General features: G+C 40.9%; 1 protein-coding gene across 6 annotated transcripts in view; it reads left to right on the top strand.

Moving 5' to 3' along the window:
• whrna (whirlin a) overlaps positions 1-19,688 on the top strand; it is a 214,512-nt gene that overhangs the window by 133,473 nt on the left and 61,351 nt on the right. For 5 of the 6 annotated variants that reach the window (XM_043720016.1, XM_043720015.1, XM_043720020.1 and 2 more), the window contains 2 exons: positions 13,178-13,390; positions 18,296-18,502. In XM_043720016.1, coding sequence (XP_043575951.1) covers positions 13,178-13,390; positions 18,296-18,502 — 420 coding nt within the window. The remainder of the gene's footprint in view (positions 1-13,177; positions 13,391-18,295; positions 18,503-19,688) is intronic. The other variant, XM_043720018.1, reaches the window with a different exon arrangement.

Here is a 19,688-nt window from a genome sequence, read left to right as displayed (position 1 = left end):
CTTTATTATGCAGTTTCTCATTTGACCACCAGTCATAAGCAAACTAGATGCCAATAAGTCTCGACATGGGAGTCAGAGCAGCCACCTGGTGACTTCAACTTAATGCTTGCTCCAAAGGACTTCCCCGTTGGAAGTCACTGGGCACCAACTTCTCAGAGCATGCTCAATGGGCATCAGCCACATGCATCCAATGTCCACAGTCACTGACAAATCTTCAATCCATTTACAGTATGCTTCTGTATTTCAATGCTTCACCTCAAGGTGAAATAGCAATCAACATTATGGTGTTGCATCAAGGACACTGTATACTCAAAACCAGTTGATCAACTGGACCAGGCTTCTGGTTTGTTCACTTACTGTCATAGTGTTCACTCACTCTGAGCCTGTATACTCACAGCGTCACTCCTTGCCTTGCTCGGCACTTGTGTTGCCTTGTCTTTTTCTCCTTTGCCCATCAACCAGAGGCACCAGGCTCACAGAACTGCTGTATTACCATGCTGTTCAGCACAGACACAAAGCCAGGAACATTTTCAGCAGGCTTCCAGTCAGGCTGCCAAGCACAATAAGTCAAAAGCAGCCTCCTAGAACAGTCCAAGGGCTATGGGCAAGGTAAGTCAGCCATTCCTTGTAAGGGGTGAGGAGCTGAATGTTGGACAGCTCATCACCCATGTTGACTCCTGGAATGGCAAAGAGGCAAGCATTGAAAGAGATGTAAGCAGATGGCACTGCTGTTATTTGTGGCACAGTTTTAGACATGTTCCAGGCAAGTGACGAGGCAGTGCAGAGGGCATGTAGCATTGGTGATGTCAGGATTTGGAGTGGATGATGGCAAACGAGGGAAGATGTCACAGGTAATGGTGAGAATGACAGAGCATGATCCTTGCTGGGAGGTGGGTACGGTAACAGAGATAGAGTGAGTGAGGTATCAGAGAGAGGATGTTTGACTTAGCCTGGCAGAGTGGAGAAAAATCTTCTTCCAATACTGATGGACATTCCTCCAGATGTCTTAGACTACTAATCCAGGCAGCAAGCTCAGATCAAGCTAGCATGGTCTGACATCATTCCACGTCTGTACCCCCCATTCGGTATGATCTATGATCTCCTGGTACCTGTCTATAAAGCAGGATTCCAAAGTTCTCTCGACAGCCATGTCTGGGTCAAAGTTCAGGAACGGAGCAGGACTGAGTTCTAGCATTGCCAGTCAATCCTTGGCAGTGGCGAGTTGTTCCAGGAATGATGTGTGATAAGATGGGGATAGAATCAAGCCAGAGGAGTACCATTGGGGTGGGGTAGATCTCACTTGGCCTTTTTGGAGACTCACTCCGAAAAACCTGATTAAACTGAATGAAAAAAAAAACCCAACTGGAATAAGGATGCCTGTTTCATTGGTTTTATTTTTGTTCAGAGTTGCATCTCTGTTCTTCTTAAACATTTCTTTCTATCGATGACTCAAAAGACAAGTGGACATTTGGCTCCAAAACTGGCTGTAACGACCTGCTGCTAACTTTATTTCCTTTATTTTGGAGAAGTCAATGCTGTTTCCAGTTGATTAATGTCCACAGTTAACCACAGTGGACTTAACTATAGAACTCAAATTGATAATTCAGCTTGTAGGAGACTGCCTTTATTCTGCACTGTTCCACAAGTTGTTATAATAAGAGATGAGTTAATTAATCTCTCCTTGGTCGGTGATTATTAAAGTCATAGAGTCATAGAGATGTGCAGCATGGAATCAGACCCTTTGGTCCAACCCGTCCATGCCGACCAGATATCCCAACCCAATCTAGTCCCACCTGCCAGCACGCGGCCCGTATCCCTCCAAACCCTTCCTATTCATATACCCATCCAAATGCCTCTTAAATGTTGCAATTGTACCAGTCTCCACCACATCCTCTGGCAGCTCATTCCATACACGTACCACCCTCTGCGTGAAAAAGTTGCCCCTTAGGTCTCTTTTATATCTTTCCCCTCTCACCCTAAACCTATGCCCTCTAGTTCTGGAATCCCCGACCCCAGGGAAAATACTTTGTCTATTTATCCTATCCATGCCCCTCATAATTTTGTAAACCTCCACAAGATCACCCCTCAGCTTCCGACGCTCCAGGGAAAACAGCCCCAGCCTGTTCAGCCTTTCTCTGTAGCTCAGATCCACCAACCCTGGCAACATCCTTATAAGTCTTTTCTGAACCCTTTCAAGTTTCACAACATCTTTTCGATAGGAAGGAGACCAGAATTGCATGCAATATTCCAACAGTGGCCTAACCAATGTCCTGTACAGCCGCAACATGACCTCCCAACTCCTGTACTCAATATTCTGATCTATAAAGGAAAGCATACCAAACACCTTCTTCACTATCCTATCTACCTGCGACTCCACTTTCAAGGAGCTATGAACCTGCACAATCTACTTTCATTTTTACATTCCTTTTGCTAAATTCTGCTTTCCCTTCAAGTTTATCACACAGTCTATCCTCTTCCATCACAATACAGCTTCATACATCATTGAAGACAGGTTTCAGGTCCAGTAGCTCTAGGTCAGGAATCAGGTCAGCGCTCTGTGTGTGACAATGAAAATAGAAAGCACTCACTGGTCACTGGACACCTGGCACAGATGGTATAGGCTCGAGGACCTTCAAGAAAATTGGCCATGTCCTCCTTTTGAAAGGTGCAACTCAGAATGAAATTACTTGGAATTTAAAGTAATATTCAACAAAATGCCTTTTTTCACTCTTTCTCTTCTTTAAAGTTTTACATGACAAACATTCTGTAAGTATGTAGGCACCTGGTGTAAATACAAAATAAGGGACTGTACAGTCTACCTAGAATATGGTCTAATTAAAGGTGTTGTATTTCAAAAGAAGTAGTGAGTTTCATCTCTGACACTGTGGTTAACTGTGGACATTAATCAACTGGAAACAGCATGGATGCACGAGAAGAGTAACAGTGTCAGAGCCTTGAGCAGAGCTGTGAGATCATTTTGTTTTTTACACCTTTGGATAAAGGCAACAAAAGAGGGCCATTGGCAATGAAACCATTTACTTCTAGAAACACAAACTATTGTACAATTAATTCTGCTCCAAAGTTTCCATTTTATAATTTATCAGTTCCCACGTTTAACTTTTAATGCTAGATTGTGTGTGATATTGAGATCAGAACTGACCTCGTTTACTCTAGTCTACACTTTCTGGTTATCAATCTTTGTTAGAAATCTGCACAATGTTAATATTGGCTACACCTTATATTCCCATCAGAGCAATCAATAATGGTATGATACCAGAATTGGTTGTCCCTTTTGTCCAGTCAGGTGTTTGTTGTATAAGGGTGTAGGACTCTGAAAGAATTAATGTCAAGGAATGTGGTAAACACCACCCAATACTACCAGGACTAGAACAGAAGAACAGCTTTAGTTCACAAAAGAAGTCTCTGTCGTTACTCTTAGTAACAATGTCTAACATGACAATACAACTTTGACCTTGTTACTATAATCTTGTTTAGTAAAAGATCTCTTCTCATTTGTGTACCAAATGGTTTTCCTCTACCACACTGGAACGAGCAAGCCATGTCGATTCTTACTAGGAAAGAGGATGGTAGCAGCAAATCCACAATTACATGCCATAATGACCAGTGGTGAGGTTTCATTTTACAACATGGGGGCAAATGGTGCAAAATCTATTTAGGACAGAGAAAAACTGCTGCCACCTTTGGAGATCTCAACATCCTTCAGGCACCTTGAAGCCTTGTTTGTGGTCAAGGTTTGTGTAAAGATTTATAACTCAGGTGTCAATTGTCGTGGTTGTGGGTATTTTCGCCAAGCTGGAAAGTTGATGTGCAAAGGGATTTTATCCCTTGTCTAGGTGACATGTTTGGAGCTTTCTGTGAAAGGCTGCTGGACTATGTCTTCTGGAATTTATTTGGTTCCGTTCCTGCTGCTTCCGATTACCTGTTCCGGTTGTTTGTCGTAGTGGCAGGTAAATTGGTCCAGGTCATTGTGCTTGTTGATACAGTCCGTGGATGAATGCCACGCTTGTAGGAATTCTCTGGATGTCCTCTGTTTAGCTTGTTCTATGATCATTGTGTTGTCCCAGTCGATATGTGGTCCATGTCATCTGTTTGTGCAGTTAAGCAGCAGCTGGAAGAGTTGAACTTTTCTGACTCCCACAGAAGGGAAACCTGCTGCAAGATTCAGCAAAGCTAGAACCTACAGGCGAGGTAAAAAAACATTTCAGAGCTGGTATGGGTTACGTAACAGCAAACATGAGTTCAGAACTCCATGGAGGTGAAGCACTTGTCACACCAAGGCACTTTCAGGTTGAACTGGGTATCAATGATCTATAAGAACAATCCCGAATTTAAGTTCTGCCAAACACCACTGGAGGCTTCATGAATAAAGATGAAATCGCTGGTGGATGAAAGAAAACTTTCAAAATAAAAGGTACAGTTTTCAGGCTGGGAAAATTAGAAGTGAGCAAACTACTTACCACCTAGCTAGTGGGCGTCATGATCCCTGGCGACAATGAGGAGAGTCAAAGGACACAGAAGAATTTAAAACAGGGTTGCAGATGTGGGAATGGTTGAAGCCAGAAATAAAGCATTGAAAGGGTAATTTAGAAGCCTTTAGCAAATAAGGTCTAATGGAAGAAGAAGGTTAGGAGACTAGTGAAGCTGCAGACAAACTGAGGAATCTGTTACTTAAGCTGCAGCGTGGCAGGACATATTGATTTAAACCACGCACAGCAGGAATCATCTCAGAAAAACCATTAATCTATCTTATAAAGCCATTAAAGGAGCACGAATCATTATCAACGCTGTAAGTAGCAAGTTTCAGTCAGTAAAGCCATTAAGGAAATGAGGATCATTTATTAATGCTGTGATTGGTGGGATTCATCTATGGAAACCACAAAAAGGCAGTGATTTTCCATTTACTTGCAAAAGGAGGAAGTCATCCATCTTACTTGCAGAGTGCAGGGATTCTTCATTTTGAATGCACAAGTAGAACAGTGCAACACAAGACAGCAGCAACATTGCTATACCACAGAAGTAAGAGTCTTTCAAGCACAAAATATTGTCATCACATTAGGAAGGCATGGCATCTGAAATAATATTGCTCTGAAGATTTTGTTCCAGGGTCGGCCAAGTTAGACACAGCATTGGATATCTTGGAGAAAACAAATTTTAAGATATAAAAGTTGGTACCGATCAAAATATTAATCAGCAACCAAACAAATTAATTTACTTTATATTTAATTTTGGATTATAACTGATGCCATTATAGCTTTCTAATTGTTCGAAGAAGAAATAAAAAATATGTCACAGAGCAGCAAGAAGACAAATAGCTAATGCAAGGAAGTTCATTTTGTGAAAGAGCTTACAATAAAAGAAAAGCCGGTCATTTATAGTGCAACTAGGTAATCTAGACCTGGCTTTTTGGCAACAGAGGATATCGATGTCAATTGACGTTCACTAATTTTAGGCTTAACATAGAGGTGAGTATCACTATAATTATCAAATAGTGTCAATTGATTTTACAAGCAGCAGCAGTGCAATTACAGGGTCCAGAGTGATATCGGATTTGAAAAATGTGGTGCTGGAAAAACACAGCAGGCCAGCATCCGAGGAGCAGGAGAATCGACATTTCGGGCATAAGCCCTTCTCCAGAGTAATATCGCCTAAGATTCAAGGTATGCGACAAGCAACTCTGCAAAACAAGTGTCAAGTTGTGAAGGATTTATATGTACTTCACAATCAATAATTCTCACTTTTGAGCATGAATATGCATTATTATGTGACACTTCTCCAATGGTGGAGGGAATCAAATTAGTTAAAATGAAAACAAAACAGTTAAGAGCAGGACGAAGTTCATCATCTATGCTTGAAGTCTGCTAGAGTTGAGCAGAATCAAATAGATGTCAGGAAAAGGTAAACTCAGTGGCTAGAGATCACTCAATCTTGGCGGAAAGTCTTTTTTTGAGGTCAGTGGTGCTCACCATCCCTTCAATGCTCACGGTTATGTCTGGATCATTGCTTGTTATATGTAATAAAATGTTCAAAGTGTAGAAGCCACGGCACTATCATGAAGCAGAACAACAACACTGCACTCCGTAACAGGGAAGATAATGGCCTAGTGGTATTATCACTAGACTATTTATCCAGAAACTCAGCTAATATTCTGGGGATCCATGTTCAAATCCTGCCATGGTAGATGGTAGCATTTCAATTCAATAAAGAATTTGGACTTGAAGATCTAGTAATGACCATTGTTGATTAACACAGCTGGTTCACAAATGTCCTTTGGTGAAGAAAATTGCCATCCTTATCTGGTCTGGCCTAGATGTGACTCCAGACCTCCAGCAATGTGATTGACTTTTAACTGCCCTCTGGTCAATTAGAGATGGGCAATAAATGCTGGCCTAATCAGAGACACCCGCATCCTGTGAGTGAATTTTTAAAAATAGACATTGTTACAAGCCCATGTTTGTATGAAATTACAAATGGATAGTTGAGCCTGAGAGACAACAATGCATCATGAATCAATTCAGTAACTTTCAAAAATTACCTTTCACCAATATGTGAGCCATGCACCCTTTTGATGTATCAATGCATTCCTGGCATCAAGTTGCTTAACAATGATATTCTTACCAGCCACTCAGCTATGTTTGTGTTAGTGCAAATATTTATCTTATCCCCACTTTCAAATACTTACTTAAAACAGGACCTGTTTACTAAAGTATCATGCAATGCTTTCGTAAAGTTCCATTAATTTTGTGTTCATTTTTCATCATTTTCAGTATTCAAGGATTGTTGAAATGGTTCATCCTTAGTTGCCCTGAAAAGCTGGTAGTGGATCATCTTACAGGGCCAGTGCAATGCATACAATGAATGTACTTACCTAGCACTGTTAAGCAGAGAGTTGCAGGATTTCATGACAAAAGTAAATTAGTTAAATTCCATTTCGATATTTTAGTCAGAATAGCTGGTTGTTTTAGGCAGGTAGGCTTTGAAATGTAAGAAAATGTTAATCTGAAATGAATGAGTAATTAATTTGTTAAATTAATATGGAACTACAGAATTCATAAATAATGAATGAATAGTCTTACTTTTTCATTATCCTCCCAATTAGTAAGAAAAATCAATTATCTCTTCCAAATTTATTATGCAGATCAATAGCAGACCAAATAGCGAATCACTTAGATAACTGCACAATATCATTAACTCAAAGTAAACATGGTCCTCATCCAAGCACAGAATTATAATGGGGCAAGTAATTTTCCATTTATTCTCATTGCACAAATCCTATATTTAACCTGTTTATGTGCAATTCTTTTGCCTAAGGCATTAGTTTTAAATTTATAAACAACTTTGTCTTAATAACAGAAATGTCAGATATTTGCTTGGCTATGAATAGTGATTTAATCACACTAACTATCAATTCTTCAATTACGGGTGGGATAATTTTAAGCTTTTTTGCTTTGTTATCATACCTTGATGTCTATCTTATGTATGTGTGTGTTTTTATGAATGTGTGTGTGTGTGTGTGCGCGCACGATGGATAGATCAAAAATCTACTTATAGCACTTAATGGCAAACTACACCATGTAACAAGTGGACTTGATTAGAAATAGCAGAATGTGAGATTTGAGCCAAAACATTTGATTGTACTACCATGGGAACTGACACGATAGAAGCTGGAAATTCCAAAATGTTGTATGCAACACCAGGAACCCCCACACTCATCACTGGTGCTATTTAAAAGGCCAGTGACCCTTACGTACAGAGAGTCTGTTTTGATTCACATTTACTTTTGTAACATATCATAGAATCCCTGCAATACTGAAAGAGGCCATTCAGCCTACTGAGTCCGCAATGACTCTACAAAGAGCATCTCAGCCAGACTACACCTTCAGTCTATCCCTGTAACCCCACATTTAGCACAGGTAACCCACCTAGTCTGCACATCCCTGGACACTAGGGGCAATTTAGCATGCCAATCCACCTAACCTGCACATCTAGACTGGACTTTAGGAGGAAACTGGAGCACCCAGAGGGAATCCATGCAGACAGGAAGAGAATGTGCAGATTGCACACAGACAGTTGCTGAGGGTGGAACTGAACCCAGGTCCCTGGCGCTGCGAGGCAGCAGTGCGAACCATTGTGCCAACTGCATATATAGGAGTCCTGGGAGGAAGTTCTAGGAGGCATTGTGATGAGTTGTTGAATTTTGAAGGGAGTGTCATTACATCATGACAGGCTGAACAGAGGTTCTTGCCAGACGTGACAAGAGCCTGCTCCATTATCTCCCGACACTGCACTGCTGTTCCCCACCCTGTATGATATGACAGGATTGTGGAGCAGAGGTTGCAGAAAGGGCAAGCTGTGCACAGAAAGATGAAGAGACAGGCTTTTCATGGCAGCTGCACTAACCTTTTGAAGAACTTGTTCCCGACCTTCAGTTCAATCAGGAGCAATGTCTGGAAATGTATCATTCAACAAGAAGCTGGTCACTGATCTCTGCCACCTTTTCAACAGAACTCAGTGCCAAGCAAGAGGGTGAAAGCTATTCTGCCGTTGTTACCATTGTCCTCTGCTTCAACAGCAGCAGATCATTACCACATTTTTGTAAATTTTCAGTCAAATCCTTTTGGAGAACAGTCTTGCAGGATTTGATAAGGGCTTCTCTCTCTCTCTCTCTCTCTATCACCATAAGTTCAGCAGAAGTTAATATTGTAAATTCTGCAAGAAAATTCTCTGCATTAGTTGCTTCTAGCAACATCAATGAAGCACTCGAGGACATTTTACCATTTTGTCAGAAGAGGAAATCTTTCACAGTTTCCACAGCTCAACCAACACAGCATGGAGGCGGGCTATCTTCCACTGCTGTGACAATATTTCTCTCCAATGGAATCAATGGCACAAAATTGATTTGCATTCAACCCTGACAGATATCTTGAAATCCAACACTCTCATTGTGCTAAAAGGTTAAAATAATGAGATTGAAAACAGAAGCTTGCATATTTTTGGGCCATTTATCTCCCATCCCGGAGGCTTCCTGCCTCATTTCTCATTCCTGCCCGAAACATCGATTTTCCTGCTCCTTGGATGCTGCCTGACCTACTGTGCTTTTCTCACACCAATCTAATCTTGACTCTGATCTCCAGCATCTGCAGTACCCACTTTTGCTTAAGTCTGATTAGTTCACTTGCTCAATCTGCTATCAATAAATCAGTTTTTAAAAAATATCTGCATAATCAGAGTGGTAAGAAAAAATATTGACATGCATCTCTATAGATTATCTTATCTGGGACACTCCACTATTTAACCTGGGTAATAAAATTACATAGAATAAGCTGCCATGAGGCGATAGAGATTGAGTGTGAAATGACACAATACTCAGCACCTGTTACATTGATGACAACAATGTTCCAGGGTGGTCAAAGTTAAAAATCACCCTACACCAGGTTATGACTCTATGACTCTAAGATACCTGTTGGACTTTAACCTGGTTTTGTGTGATTTTTAACTTTGTCCACCCTAGTCCATCACCGGCACCTCCACATCATGGCTTCCAGTGTGGTGCCAGGTTAGAAGGGGCTTCACTATTATGTTACATTTTCCTAGCAGTCTCTGTGTTGATACCTTAAGATAAGCACTGTACATGTATGAGCCTTAGTTGCCAGCAGAAAATTGCGTGGGGTTCATTTTGACTTTGACTGATGGTGGTAGGTGCAATCTGATGGCTCATTCACCCATTAAAAATCCCTCTCAGCTTTGATCTGTGTTGGCTTTGGTGGAAATCAAAATCAGAAGCCTTGTCTACCGGAAGGCTGAGTTGATATTGTACACTTTACACTTATTAACCAGAGTTAAAACTAGCCTGAGTGTGGATAACACACTGCATAGAAATTGGATCATGCCACATCCATTTTTCAAGTATGAATTACGTCTTAAAATGTCCAGTGGCAGGTAGCATTGGCATGCCTCTACTTTGTTCAAAGTATCCTGTCACCTTATTTGTTTACTAAATGCCCTAAGCATGTACCAGAACTATACAAAGGCATAACTGTAGCTAATTCAGGGTGTAGTGTTGGTTGCGGGACCCCTTTGTGAAATTGGTCTACTTGCGGAACGTTTCAGAGAACACCTCTGAGACACCCGGACCAACCAACCCAACCACCCCGTAGCCCAACACTTTAACTCCCCCTCCCACTCCACCAAGGACATGCAGGTCCTTGGACTCCTCCATCGCCAGACCATGGCAACACGACGGTTGGAGGAAGAGCGCCTCATCTTCTGCCTGGGAACCCTCCAACCACAAGGGATGAACTAAGATTTCTCCAGTTTCCTCATTTCCCCTCCCCCCACCTTGTCTCAGTCAAATCCCTCGAACTCAGCACCGCCTTCCTAACCTGCAATCTTCTTCTTGACCTCTCCGCCCCCACCCCACTCCGGCCTATCACCCTCACTTTGACCTCCCTCCACCTATCGCAATTCCAACGCCCCTCCCCCAAGTCCCTCCTCCCTACCTTTTATCTTAGCCTGCTGGACACACTTTCCTCATTCCTGAAGAAGGGCTTATGCCTGAAACATCGATTCTCCTGTTCCTTGGATGCTGCCTGACCTGCTGCGCTTTTCCAGCAACACATTTTCAGCTCTGATCTCCAGCATCTGCAGCCCTCACCTTCTCCTGCCTCATCATTTGCTTTGTCACATGTTAAACTTACCAGATACTTAAACTTAGCAAGTACATCAAGGAGCTCTTCAGATGGCTCTTTCAGTGGTTTGGTGATAAACATTGTCGGATGCCACTTTTGTGAAGTGCCTTGACTCATTTTATGACATTTTATTTGCTATATCAAGGAACACTCTTGTCTCTGTGTCTATTAGGTAGAATCACTTAAAATACTTTTTTTTCTGAAAACAAACTGTTTTCAGTTTTTTTTAAAACAGTTTTTCACTTTTTTATTTTTCTTTACCAAATGCATTAACTCTGAAAATCAGTTTTGAAATTTGACAAATGTCATGTGACAATAAAATGCACTGGTTCCTGAGCCACCCTGAAATAAAGGCAGTTCTATAATCCATCTCTGTCTCAGACAGGTGCACATAGAGAGATGCTAACTGGGTGTGTGCCATTTAGTATGACGGAGAAGGGAATATGAGGTAATAGGTTCATTTGTGTCTTACCTTCACCTTTGAAATATTTTTGAAGCAAACCACAATCCACCAAATAGCTGTAGTGAATGGCATTTTCTACCTCATTGTGAACCTATAAGACAGTCCTCTATATTGTGGATAATACAAAGATATTGAATATGTAGTATTTCATGGTCCTGTTGAATGCTTGAGTTGAGATTAATTTGTGCTTTGAGTGCTGTGCAATAGTTTGCAATAAAAGTAATTGCTTCTTACCAATTACTGGTTATATGAATATAGTTTAATCCCACTTCATAGCATCTTGCTTACTTAGCAGTGCTTCTTCATTTTGTCTGTCATAGAGTAATACAGATGCATAGCACAGAAACAGATCCTTCGGTCCAACTCATCCGTGCTGACCAGATATCCTAACCTAATGTAGTCCCATTTGCTAGCACTTGGCCCTTATCCCTCTAAACCCTTGCTATTCATATAACCATCCAGATGCCTTTTAAATGCTGTAATTGTACCAGCCTCTATCACTTCCTCTGGCAGCTCATTCCACACATGCACCACCCTTTGCATGAAGAAGATGCCCCTTAGTCCATTTTAAATCATTCCCCTCTCATGCTAAACTTATGCGCTCTATTTCTGAACTCCCCTAACCCAGGGAAAAGACTTTGTCTATTTACCCTATCCATGCCCCTCATGATTTTATAAACTTTGATAAGGTCGCCGCTCAGCCTCTGACACTCCAGGGAAAACAGCCACAGTCTATTCAGCCTCTTTCCGTAGCTCAAATCCTCCAAACCTGGCAACATCCTTGTAAATCTTTTCTGAACCCTTTCAAGTTTCATAACATCATTCCTTTAAGAGGGAGACCAAATTTGAACACAATATTCCAAAGATGACCTCACCAATTTCCTGTACAGCTGCAACATGGCCTCCCAACTCCTATACTCAATGCTCTGACCAATAAAGTTAAAAATCACACAACACCAAGTTATAGTCCAACAGGTTTATTTGGAAGCACTAACTTTCAGAGTGCTGCCCTTTCATCAGGTGGTGGAGTAAGAGATACAGGTGTTGTATGATTTTTAACTTTGTACACCCCAGTCCAACACCGGCACCTCCAAATCCTGACGAATAAAGGAAAGCATACTAAGTGCCTACTTCACTATCCTATCTACCTGAGACTCCACTTTTAAAAAACAATGAACCAGCACTCCACAGGACCTTACCATTAAGTGTAAAAGTCCTGCCCCTGATTTGCCTTGCCAAAATGCAGCACCTCACATTTATCAAAATTGAACTCCATCTGCCACTCCTTGGCCCATTGGCTCATCTGATCAAGATCCTGTTGTTCTGAGGTAACCTTCTTTGCTGTCCAATACACCTCCAATTTTGGTGTCATCTGCAAGCTTACTAACTATACCTCCTGTGTTCACATCCAAGTCATTTATGTAAATGACAAAAAACAGTGAATACAGTCCTCACACATTATTAACACAGCCATCTGTTATCAGGCTTAAAATGGTTGTGCGTCAAAAAGAGTCCATGACATGCTTTGGATTTCCACAAAGGATAATGTAGTGATTGAAACCAGGTGGCTCTCATTGACGATGAGATCCTTGACTGGAATTGTTAACCTGGACTAATCAAGGAGCCCTGGCTGACAGATATAACCAGGAGGTTCGGCAGGTCTCCTCAATCTAGAGACTGACTTTGAGCTGACTGGTCAGAGCCCAAATCAATAAAGGGTGACTCGGCAATGGAATACCGGTCTCTGTGCAGTTATTTCAGATACTATTGGAAGAGTAAGTGTCATTCAGTTTTTCATGAATTGCCTCATTTGTGCCTCAATTCCTTCTCTAAGGAAGTAAATAAATAAAACATCAGAAAGTCATTATAACCAGGTAATAAATTTATAATCTTATGGCGGACATGGATTGAACTATCATAAACTATCTTTGAAGAGGTACAGATGAGATTAAGTATCAGTGATTTTTATTCTTTAATTAAATTGACTCTTTTCTCTGCTTGAACATAGCCTACATTTTACAAAGCATTGGCGGGGTCACAGGTCATGCTGAGCAGTTTAGTGAACCAGGCACGTGCCATGCTGGATGAACAGGCCCGGCATCTACTTAACGAACATGAGCGGACAACTATGGCCTATTATCTTGATGAATACAAGGAAAACAATATAACTGTTCAGGCCTTGGTTATGGCTCTCTTCGAACTCCTAAACACACATGCAAAGGTACGTTACTAAATGCTGTTCATACTGTGACGTTCTAGCAAGCACATTGACAAACAGAACCGGTGTTTGTTCAGCCACCGCTTCTTCAAATTACTGCTTCAGCAAAAACCTATCATACAGATTGAAGGCTGAAAACTGTCCATTTGGAGACTTACATGAGTTAACATCATTGCCTGAATTTGTATCATTAGAAAACGTGTGAATTCCAATTTGTTTAAGTAACAACAATATAGACAAGTAAAATGAGCAAATAAGTTGTAATTAAAATGAACTCACCTGCTACTGTGCTTGACAAATTCTAATGTTATGGCTAAAGGCAAAATACTATGGATGCTGGACATCTGAAACAAAACAGAGAATGCTGAAGAAACTCAGCAGGTCTAGTAACATCTATGGAGAGAGAAACAAAGCTAAAGTTTCAATTCCAGTGTGACTCTTTAGCTCTGAAGATGTTATATCGGACTCAAAATGTTAACTGAGTTCTTCCAGTGTTCTATGTATTCATTTTAAATGTTGGGCACACATACTTGCAAATTCATTAAAGTTTTGGCAGGATCTCTAGAACATACAACTCCTATTAAAAGCAGGATTACATGTGCCTCTTCAGTTGATTCTTCTGGGGACTTGCAGAAACTTGCTTTTACTTGCAGAAAAGCCAGTTCTGCATCAAACAAATTCATGCATTAGTTGGTCATGAAAAAGGAGCCTGGGTTGGGCTTCTGTTAGCTCCATCTTCGTGAAAATATGTACAGAAAATAATATAGTTCACATTTTTTTCTGACAACTGTAAGAAATTCTTTGGAGTAGATAGCAAGATAAAAGAAAAACATGGGAACTGGCTGCACTCTCAGTACATCTGTGAAAGGACACAGCAGCTGAACAACAAACTAAAACATCCCTTTAAAGAGATACCTTCACAGAGGCAGAACTATCAACTTGAATTTTTATGAACTGATGCCAGATAAAGTAATGTCATATTTCAAGGATTGTCAGAGGGCAGATAATACATGTCCCAAAATATGTCCTTGTCTTGCTTTTCTTCACTTTTTGAATGTTCAATGGTCTGTCAGTAACTACCTAGGAGGAGGAATCAGCATATCAGAAGTGTTCCTGTGCAGAATTGTTTTGATGGTGTTTGTTCTGTGATGGTGGATTCTTGTTTGAAATTCAAATCAAGACAGACATGAGAATGTTATTCTGGAATATAAAGTAAGGGCTGGACAAAACTCATTTGTCATCAGTCAGCATTAAATTCTAGTGCATATGAATCTAAACCCAACCACTCCTGGTCAACCCAGCTTGCTTTGTATTTCCTACTTGACATCAGTTCGAGGAAATGATCCATCAGCTCACAATACCCAAGGTAGGGTGGGGCAAAGCAGAGTGGCTGGCATTTGCCATCTCCCCAGAATACGTTTGAACAAATAAGTCATTTTGCAAAATTCTCCTGCCGGCACACAGCAGACGGGAAAAGGGCTGCAACCCTGGTATTTGTGCAAACAGCCATGGAGTTCCACAAAATAACTCCTCAACTGAATGCATTTCCATTGAATATACTTCTGGCTTAACTAAATCAGCTCCACTGCTAATGTTAGTTAGAGAAAGGAGTTATAACTCATCTCTAATTTATAATCTCGTCTTCTGATGAACCACACCAGCACGGCAGTATTATGAAATTATTCCTTCTCTGTAAATCAAGACAGGTTGAGTGTGTTTGCTAAGACATGATAGATGCTGTATTATGTGGCTGAATGTGAAGTTATAAACTTCAGTGTGATAAACAGAAAGGCAGAATAGTATCAATGCTTACACATTAGAAAATGTGGATGTACAAAGTAATCTAGGTGTCCTTGCACACCAATCAAAAAAATGCAACCAGGCAGTTTCTATGTTCTAGAACATAGAACATAGAACAATACAGCATAGAACAAGCCCTTAGGCCCACAATGTTGCGCCGATCTGTGAACTAATCTAAGCCCATCCCTTACAGTATCTCATAATCATCCATGTGCTTATCCAAGGATTGTTTAAATGCCCCTAATGTGGCTGAGTTAACTACATTGGCAGGCAGACCATTCCACGCCCTTTCCACTCTCTGAGTAAGGAACCTGCCTCTGACATCTGTCTTAAATCTATCACCCTCGTACAAGCCAACGTCATCATCCTAGATAAAAGACTCTCAGTTAGAAGGCAAGTGATATGTTGGAGGAGGATTTGAGTGCAGGAGTAGAGATGTCTTATACAACATCTTGGTTAGACTGCACCTGGAATAGTTCTGTGTACTGTTTTGGTCTCCCTACCTAAGAGACGATATATTTGCCATTGAGGGATGGGGATGGCAGACTATTGCATGAGGAGAGTTTGATTTGACTCGGTGTGCATCCACTAGAATTTATGTGGATGAGAGGGGATCTGATTGAAAAATATAAAATTCTAACAGAGTGAGACATTCTAGATGCAGTGAGGACATTTCCTTTGACTGGAGAGTCTAGGATTGGGTCACAGTTTCAGGATACAGGTTAGACTATTTCTTCACTCAGTGTCGCCAACCTGTGGAATTCACTCCCAGAGAAGACAGTAGAGAGGCCAGGTCACTACTTATATTTAAGGAAGAGGTTTTGTTTTTAGATCTTAAAGGCATCAAGTGGTATCGAGATAAAGTGGGAAGGTGACATTGAAGTAGATGATCATTATTGAAGACTGGAGTAGGTTTGAATGGCTGAATGGCCTATTCCCGCTCCTGCTTTCTATGTTTCTATGATTACACCAAATAGAACATTTCATAAATGCAGTTCTACCAGCAGAGCTGTTCCCTACCTGGAGCTATAGGTTGGGAATTTATATGCCTACCCCTCACTGTTTTTTCACCCATTATAAATAGGAAGGGAACAGAGGGATACAGACCACTGAGAGTCAAAAGATTTATTGTTTAGAAAGGCATTGTGAATCAGTGCATTCTGTAAGCTGCAGGGCCTTTCCTGTGATGTACTATCCTTTGTTCTTTAACCTTGGCAGTAGGATGTTCAGTGAGACTGAACACCAGAATTTTCCAAAGTAAGCTACAGTAGGTTGTGGAAATCTGAAACAAAGTCAGATAATGCTGAAAAACACTTAGCAGGCTTGAAGAACATCTGTGAAGATGGAATCAGAGATAACCTTTCAGGTTCGATGACTTTTCACCAAAACATATCCATTTTTGACGGAGGCAGATAATCAACCTGAAATGCTGACTGTTGTCTCTTTCTCCACTGGTGTGACCCACCCTGATGAGTGTTAGAATCCCTACATTCAGCCTATCTACTCCACCAACCCTCCAAACAGCATCCCACGCAGACCAGCCACTCCATCCTATCCTATAACCCTGCGTTGCCTATGGTTAACTCACCTCACCTGCACGTTCCCGGACACTTAGGGTAACTTAGCATGGCCAATCCACCTAACCTGCAAACCTTTGGACATTGGGAGGAAACCAGAGCACCTAGAGGAAACCCATGCGGAAATGTGGACAATGTGCAAACTCTGCACAGACAGTTGCCCAATGGTGGAATCAAACCTGGCTCCCTGGTGCTGTGAGGCAGCAGTAATAGCCACTGAGCAACCATGCCACCCATGTGTGCCAATGTTTGCATGGATGGCTTTATCTTCATTGTTGACATTGTCATCTTTGTAGCCCGAACAATGCTGTGATATGTATTCCCACAATTTCCAACTGTTCAATTCCTTGAGCACCTCTCAGGGCAAGAGGTCAGGTGGGCATCCATGCTTTGATCAATACTCCTGAAACCTTAATCAGGAATAAAACAGCGAGTGCAGAAGAAACTCAACAGACCTGGCAGCATCCATGGAGTTATGGTTTCAGGTCCAGTATGACCCTATTTCCGAATGAAAGAGTAGGCATATCAGACTCAAAACATGAACTCTGTTTCTCTTTCTACATATGCTGCCAGACCTTTGGCCTTCTCCTGCACTTTCTGTTTTCTTTCAGATTTCTAACATCTGGAGCATTTTGCTTTCGACTCGGTCAAGCATTTGTTTTTGTTTGATCATGGGATGTGGGCATCACTGGCTAAGCAAGCATTTATTACCCATCGCTAATTGCCCAGAGGGCAGTTTAGAGTCAGCCACATTGCTGTGGGTCTGGAGTCACAATTGTGTAAGCCAGACCACGTTAGGATGACAGATTTTCTTCCCATTAGTGCATTAATAAACCAAATATATGTTTGGAATCACAATTGTGTAAGCCAGACCAGGTTAGGATGACAGATTTTCTTCCCATTAGTGCATTAGTAAACCAAATATATGTTTATGATCTGATATCAACATGGTCATCATTTGGCAAGCTTTTTTTATTTCAGATTGATATTGATTTCAAATCTCACCATCTATCTTGCTGGGATTCAGACCCATGTCTCAGGAGGCTGGGTTTCTGGATGACTAGTCCAGTAACACAACCACTACTCCATAACCTCCCCTTTATGCCTTGGCCCATGAGTTGGAAATAGTAATAGCCTCAAATCCCCAAAGTAACACGTCAAAGCATTATAAATAAAGTGTTCTTTTAATTCTGGCAGAATCTCGAGAGATGGGATTTCAGATTGCCAAAAGCTCTCTTGCTCACATTTAATTCTTACAGATTGAGGATCATGTTTTCATAAGCCCTGGGCTGGATTTAGAACTGTGTCCCTTAGGAGTGCAAACTGAGCATTCAGGCACAAATTGTTGATGTCCTCCTGACCCAATGTGTAAAATTGCATTGCCAAGGTGAATAAAAAGAAGATGAGGTAAAAATTCCAGAAAGGGCTATACTGAGATACAATTATGAAATTTAGAAAACTGCAGCTTTCACTTTGTCACTACTCGTACTGCACATTCAACATTCTAAACCTGCTCTTTATTGCTTGTTAGTTCTCCTTGCTTTCGGAGGTTCGGGGTGTAATCTCCCCTCAAGATCTGGATAGATTTGATAATATGGTATTGAAACGTGAGATTGCGTCAATGAAAGCTCGCCAGAATTCCAGCACAGGCACGGATTCCTACTCTGTCATGTCTTATGGAGACACAGCCTCATCCTCCGTTAGTTACTTCACATCTACAACACTCAGTTCAGCCCGGGTAAGTCTCTGGAGTAAGATGAGTGCATTGCTTAATGGTATATCTATTATATGATTCTTTAAAGCTGACCTGCTGAAATACTTAGAATTTCTGATGTAAACACTTGCTTGAATGTTTTATACATATTAATGCTGAACAGAGTATTAAATCCAAATGTTGACTTCATTAAGTCATCAGTCAATATAATCTTGGCTGGTCTGGTTGAAGATATTCTATGACCATTGAAAAAAGGCAGATATTGTTTAAAATCCAAACCAAACAACCAAAACTATTACAAAATTAACCATATCTCCCTCAAACTAACAATACCAGAGGGTTAGGAGTAAGCTTGGGTTTAGTGGCATATACCTCACAGATGTCACTATTGGATATTGTGAACAAAATCTGGTTTGCTCCATCCCAATGGTGTTCCTTCCTGATCCATAGCTGGCATTAATCTTTAGTTTTTCCCATTCTGAGCTCATTCCCTCCAGCATTCCACCATCATACTCAATTTATTCTCAGACTTGGTTCATTCTTAATTCTGGCATAATCAAAATCAATGACACCTTTTCTACTCAATGGTAACCATATCCATTAGCAAACATATTTACAGCAGAGTGTTAATGTTATAAACTTGTTTCCATTGAAGACCTTGCTCCACCGTAAAATTAAGAATTGATCTGGAGAAGCCATTTATTGGGGTAGAATTTGCCTTTCTGCAAAATTAACCTTGTTGCAATGACACCAATAAATTGAGAGAGATGTCAAGCAGGTTTTCAATTTGCCCATCAGCTGTTGTGTAATGTTCCACAAAGTTGTGACCTAGCCCATTGTGAGAGCAAGGCTGATCCAGTTTGCTGCAGTGCCCATTACTTTAGCTTTTCAAGTTGAAATTATTGGAATGTACATTCTTTTCAGTGAAGCATCAGAACAACTGTTGTATCAGTCTGTGATTGGCTAGCAGCCATAATGTGCATCAGCACAGCTGGTGTGTGTCATGGCAGATCAGAAATCCCTGCAGAAAGCAGGAAAATGACTAACAAATCTAGGATTTCATTTTCATCTGTGTTTATATATGCCTGGAAAAATTGATTTTTCATAGGAGACTGGGGCTTTGCTGTTTTATTCTTGGCATCAAAGGAAATACAGCAGCAGATGGGTTTTTTTGTGAAAAGTTCAGATTTGCCTATTTTCTGATGTAAAA

The sequence above is a fragment of the Chiloscyllium plagiosum genome, chromosome 30 (genome assembly GCF_004010195.1).
Source record: "Chiloscyllium plagiosum isolate BGI_BamShark_2017 chromosome 30, ASM401019v2, whole genome shotgun sequence".
NCBI lineage: Eukaryota > Metazoa > Chordata > Chondrichthyes > Orectolobiformes > Hemiscylliidae > Chiloscyllium > Chiloscyllium plagiosum.
The sequence above is the reverse complement of the archived record's forward strand: the minus strand, read 5'-3'. Positions and strand labels throughout refer to the sequence as shown.